This window comes from Phoca vitulina, unplaced genomic scaffold, assembly GCF_004348235.1.
Source record: "Phoca vitulina isolate PV1807 unplaced genomic scaffold, GSC_HSeal_1.0 scaffold19, whole genome shotgun sequence".
NCBI lineage: Eukaryota > Metazoa > Chordata > Mammalia > Carnivora > Phocidae > Phoca > Phoca vitulina.
In genome coordinates, this window is record NW_022589722.1 from 28,267,758 (window position 1) to 28,273,476 (window position 5,719).

At 60.7% G+C, this 5,719-nt stretch overlaps 1 protein-coding gene across 1 annotated transcript in view; it reads right to left on the reverse strand.

Annotated features, from left to right (window-relative positions):
* Positions 1-979: 979 nt before the first annotated feature.
* Positions 980-5,719, reverse strand: part of NFAM1 (NFAT activating protein with ITAM motif 1) — a 36,477-nt gene continuing 31,737 nt past the window's right edge. The window contains exons 5-6 of the mRNA XM_032416604.1: positions 3,218-3,304; positions 980-1,836 (exon numbers count right to left, since the gene is read on the reverse strand). Of these exons, the coding sequence (XP_032272495.1) occupies positions 1,777-1,836; positions 3,218-3,304 (147 nt within the window). The 3' untranslated portion in view covers positions 980-1,776. The remainder of the gene's footprint in view (positions 1,837-3,217; positions 3,305-5,719) is intronic.

Sequence of the window (5,719 nt, forward strand, 5' to 3'; positions counted from 1 at the left end):
TTTTATTTATTTCAGAGGGAGAGAGAGAGAGCATGAGCAGGGAGGAGGGGCAGAGGCAGAGGGAGAAGCAGGCTTCCCGCCAAGCAGGGAGACTGACGGGGGGGCGGGCGGAGGGCCTCAATCCCAGGACCCTGGGATCATGACCTGAGCCGAAGGCAGACGCTTAGCTGGCTGAGCTACCCAGGTGCCCGCAGGTTTTTTTTTTTTAAGATTTATTTATTTATTTGAGAGAGAGAGCGAGTGCATGGGAGAAGGGCAGAGGGAGAGGGAGAGAGAAACTTTAGCAGACTCCATGCTGAATGTACAGCCCAATGGGGGGCTTGATCCCACGACCCTGAGATCATGACCCTGAGATCATGACCTGAGCCGAAACCAAGAGTCAGACGCTTAACCGCTTAACAGACTACGCCACCCAGGCGCCCTGATCCCATAAATGTTTTATCTGGATGCCCACAAACTGGTGGCCTGGTACTGCTCAGGGCCAGAGTCGGGGCCCGTCATTGTCCCTGGACATGTTTTGTGCGCAAGGGCCCCTCAAGGACCACTGGGGCAGCCTGGGGGTGGGAGGGAGGATTTTACAAATGAGATAGTAGAAAGCAGCAGGAATGGGGGAGAGCAGGGGAGGGAAGGAGCAGAGCCCCACAGCCTGGGCGATTCCCCACCCTCAGCCCGTCTGCCTGTGAAATGGGTTCCAGCAGGGCTGCTGAGAGGGAGAAATGAGCACTTGAAGCCGCAGAAATGGCCCTGTTCAAGCATCGAGGGGCCGCCGTCTGCCTAGGGCCTGAGCTCCAGCAACACCAAGGAGCCTTCCACCGGTCGGAGGCGCCCCAGGCACCGAGCCCTGCAGCTAGATTGTGTGAGGGAGGAGGGGTCCTCAAAGCCCTGGGCCAGGCGCACAAGGCCGACCAAGAGAGGAGGGGGCTGGGGTCCAGGTAGGCCAGACTGGGGCTCTGGGGGCCTGGGCCTGGGGGGGGGGGGAAGGAGGAGCAGCTGAGGCCTGGAGGACGGCGGCAGAGGTGACAAAGCAGTGAGCGCAGATGGCCAGGCTGATGGGAAACAACCTTGGGGTTCTTGTTGGGGGATGGAGAGCTTCAGGAGGTTCAGCCCGTTAGCTCAGCGTCTCCCCATTCCCTGCCCCAAACATGCCAGATCTCCTCCCTTGCCCTCCAGTTTCCAGGCCCCCAGCCTGATGTCCTCCACTCAGCCACCTCCCTGGCCCCTAGCTTCATCCTCGAGCCCAGCCCAGCCTCTGCACAGCTCCCTTCTCGCCCACAACCCCTGCCTGCCCCTCCCAGCCCCCTGCTCCACCTTGCATGGCTGCCTTGTGCCTTTGACCCAGCCGGGCAGGGGCCATTTTTGTAATTGTTCCTTTCTGTGCTCACAGCACTGACAAGGGCCCCTTGCCGGGAACCTCCTGAGGAGCTCGTGGCTGGTCTTACAGTCTGTGGTACAGGCTGGTGCCGAGAGAGCCTGTGGATCTTGAGAGAGTGAGGAGGGCTTGGGGAGGGGTGGTGTCCGAGAGAGCCCATGGAGACTGGAGGATGGGCTGGCAGGCTGAGGGAAGAGCCCGGGCAAAAGCCAGATGCAAGAGCTCAGTGGGTGTGGCTAGGGCACAGAATGGGGGGTAAGGGGCAGACCCAAGGCCGGGAACACCTTGAATGTGGGGGTAAGGTGATGGGGCACCCCGGGGGCCTCGCTCCTGGTGTGGGGCCAGTCCTGTGGAGGGAGGGGCTGCCGTGGGGCCTTGGATCTATGGGCCAGTGGAGCTCGTTCGTCCTAGAGGTTTTCATAGACCATGTTAAATTCGCTGTCATCTGTAAATCCGTGCAGTTTCTCCTGGGAAAAGAAAGAAAAGAAAGAAGGAACGAAGGAACGAAGGAAGGAAGGAAGAAAGAGAAAAACAATAGGAAGAGAACAAAGTTGCACTAATTTAGTTTTAGTCAGAGGCCAACAGACAGCTCCCTGCACGGCTTTGACAGGGAGGCCTGTCCTTGTCCCCAAGGCCACCCCGCCAACCTCTTCTCCCTCTATTCCACCCACCTTGCTCCCTGCCCTCCAGCCCCTTGGGCCTCCCCACAAGCTCTTCCCTCCGTCTGGGGGGCTCCCCCACCCCCACCTGCTCCCCAACTACCTCCTACTCACCCTGCAGGGTTTGGCTCAGTGTCCCTGGGAGCCCCCTCCCCTAGCCCTAGTCGGGTGCCTCTCGGCAGCACACCCCTCACAGGGGGCTGCAAATGCCTCTGTTTGTTGGGTCAATGCCTGTTCTTGCAGACCCGAGGCTCCCGGAGGGCAGGGCCACATCCAGCCGTCCTGGCCAGCCCCACAGGACTTGGCACAGGGCAGACACTGCCTAGGACGGCCCAGACATCCTTGGGGGTCTCAGCATGGGGAAGCCCTGTTTCCAGTCAGGGCCAAGTTCAGGCCTGAGTATAGAAAGGGCTTTGAGAAGAGGAGAGTCCACAATGTCATCCTGGGTCCCCTGGGCTGGGGAAGGCCAAGTACCAGCCCCCTCACTTCCTGACACCTCTTCCAAGGTGTCCGTGGACCCACCCACCAGCCGTGGGCTCCTGTGCCAGCTTGCTAACCCCTTGCACTTTATGGTGCCCGAAGCTCTGGTGCAGACATTACTTAAGCCAGAACTCATTTGAATTCAGGGCAGCTGGTTTTGCAGGAAAGTATCACTCATCCCCTTAACAGATGAGCAAACTGAGGTTCAAGAGGGAATCACGATCAGGGGATATGCCTTGGCCCCCATCATGATGAGAACAGAGGCCGGACCGGGCCAGCCCAGACTCTAGCTTCCACCTCTAGCCAGTGTCAGCCTGGGGACAGCTAGAAGCCTCACAACACCCCCTGCCTGGTTGGCCGGTGTAGACACTGCTCACCCTACAGAAGCGCCTACTGGTCCCAGGACATTTAACCTTCCTGGCAAATCTCTGAGCGGAGTGCAGTTACAGAGGGGCCTCAGGCTCGGAGGGGAGCCCCTTGGCTGGGGTTGCACAGCTAGGAAGGGACGGAGCAGGGTTTCAGACTCTCCAGTCCTCCTAACCGCTGGGCTGCCTGTCTAGAGGAGAGGGCTCGGACTCAGCCGCAGATGGCTCACTCCTGTGGTCCTATTTACCCCCATTTTACAGACGAGGAGAAGGGGCGGATGGAGTCAGAGGAGGAGGCAGGCATGCTGCCCACCCCCCCACCCCCCCACCCCCGCCCCGCATACCTGGGAGAGGAGGCTCTGGGTGGTCGGCAGGCTGCTGGCCTCGTTCTGGATGCAGGAGTAGATTTCAGTGTCTCTGTGCTGTAGGGCCTGTGGGAGAGGGTGAGGGTCAGAGGAAGGTGGACCGAGGGGCAGGGACATGGTCCCAGCAGCCAGGCCTCCCTGTTGATCACCCCTGCTGCGGGAGCCCAGGGAACAGTCGGAGCCCTCTGGGCCGCAGCCTGTGAGGGGACGGCCACGTCGCCCTGCCACGTCACGCAGCACCACACCACACCTTGGCACCTGCCCTCCTCTCTCGCAGAGCCACCTTGCCCTGTCCCTGCTCGTTCAAGGCAACTCCCCTCTGCGCCCCCTGTCGCCTGCCTCATACTGTCTCGAGGCTCTACTAGAGTCCTGTGCTCAGCCTGGGTGGGCCCTCTTCATCCTTCTACCTGGCAGCAAGAGGAAGAGCCCAGGCCCACTCCCACGGTCCCATTGTCCTTAGGCCCTCAGGAACCTGGCTGCCGCGTCCCCAGCCATGACACTGTGACCATGGCTCCAGTAGGACGGCCTCCTGGCATCTGTCCTCACTCCCGGGTCCAAAGCTCCTGCCCCTGTGAGGGTCCTGGCCACCCATCCTCCCCTCTAGGACTCCTTCGACAGCCCCACCTCAGCCTGTGCCCGCAGATGACTTAGGCACCCACTGGGGTCACACACCTCTCCCATCAAGCTGTACCTGGTTTGCCTCTGGGCCACCAAACTGACAGTTTGCTTGGCACATTCGGACAACGACCCCATACAAACTATGAGCTCCTTGCCCACTGGATTGCGTGTCTTGGGGCCACGCTCACTCTTGGCCCAGCTATGAGCAGCCTGATCAGAGGCCTCAGGAGGGTAGAAAGAACCAGGCTTTGAAATCAGACAAGACTAAGCTTAGCTCTCAGCTCTGACACCTGCCAGCCCAGGGCAGCCCCTGAACCTCTCTCCATCTCCCCATCTGTGAGATGGGAATAATCATATTTCTCTTGCAGGTTCGAAGCATGATTAAATGAGATACTGCTTGTGAAGGGCCCAGCTCAGGGCTTGGTAAATAGTAGGCGTTTAATAACTGCTGAATGATCATCAGTTGAATGATCGTCAAGGGGGAGCCTGATGCTTCCCTCCCCTCTCTGCGGTCACAGCCTGGACCCTCCTTCAGACTCTGTCGGGCACCCGGGTCCCGTGCGAGGAGCAAACGCCGTTCTTTGGAGTCGTCAGAGCAGAGCCACCAACAGCCTAAGCAAGAGGCAGGAACCTTCCCTTCCCGCGTGTACTTGTCATATGGATGCCGGCTGGTTGCCAAGGAGGTGGTTTCCCTGGCAACAGGCAAGCAGGGGTTGCCGAAGCAGGCTGGAGAGACAGGTGGTGCTCTGAGGCAAGGGGAGGGGGTGGGGAGGGGAGGAGGGAGGCGCTGAGAGGGAGCGATGCATGAAAACCCGTGTAATAAACCATTGGCGCTTGGGAGACCCTCACTTCAAGGGCATCACACACAGAGATGGCTTGGCAGCCCTGGGGATCAGTTCAAGGGGCCCTGAGTCAGAAAGAGGGTGGGTCTTGGGAGAGGGGCTTCTGACCTCCCTCCGGGTGGGGAAGGGAGCAGGACTGCCCTAAGGAGAAGCCCCATCTTCAGTAGAAGACAACATCCAGGGCCTGCTCTGGCCTATCGGGTCTTCACGCCTGCCCAGCGTGCCAGCAAGCCGGGCACGCAGAATAGACATCCCGTTGCTCAGCAGCCCTGCGCCCCCACCCCCTGCCCACCTGGACCTGGAGACCTGTACAAGGCAGCCCCTCCAAACTGGACACGTCTGGTCACAGAGTGAAGGGAAGAAAGGGCCTCCTTGCTGACACCTCGGCAGGGAAGCAGATCTGGGGTCCCCCTTCTCCCTCATGTCCGGCTCACATGGGCTGCCTGTCGCATATTAGCCCAGAGAGGCTGGGAGATGTCTCAGGTCACACAGCCTCGCGGTGGTGGAGCCAGGATTGAGACTCGGGCCTCCTGCCCCAGCTCTGCGTGCTCCCACTGGGCTGGGCAGTGGCTAGGGGATCTCTGAGCTAGTGAGGAGCACCGGGCCCTGGGACCCCACGGGCCTCTGACCCACGCTGGCGGCTGGCCATGCCGAGGGCGGGAGCAGCTGTGGGGCTAAGGGCAGGGGAGGCTGCAGAGGCTGCGGCCCATTAGCAGCTGCGGAGTGAAGCCTTTGACAAGGCCTGACCTGCTGGGCTGCATTTGCATTCAGGGGGTGACCCGCATCACTGGGCTGTGACATGCCTGGCGGCCTTGTCAACGGGACACCCTCTGAGGCTCTGCACCGGACCTTCCTGGCCTTCCTTGGTGGTGATGGGAACTGCGTCCCTCAGGGTGTGCTTGTTGGGAGAAGACTGCCCTGGCCTCTGAATGGGCTGGGCTGGGCTGGGCTACTGTCTGGGCTGGGCTACTGTCTGGGCTGTGCTGGGCTGTGCTGGGCTGTGCTGGGCTGTGCTGGGCTG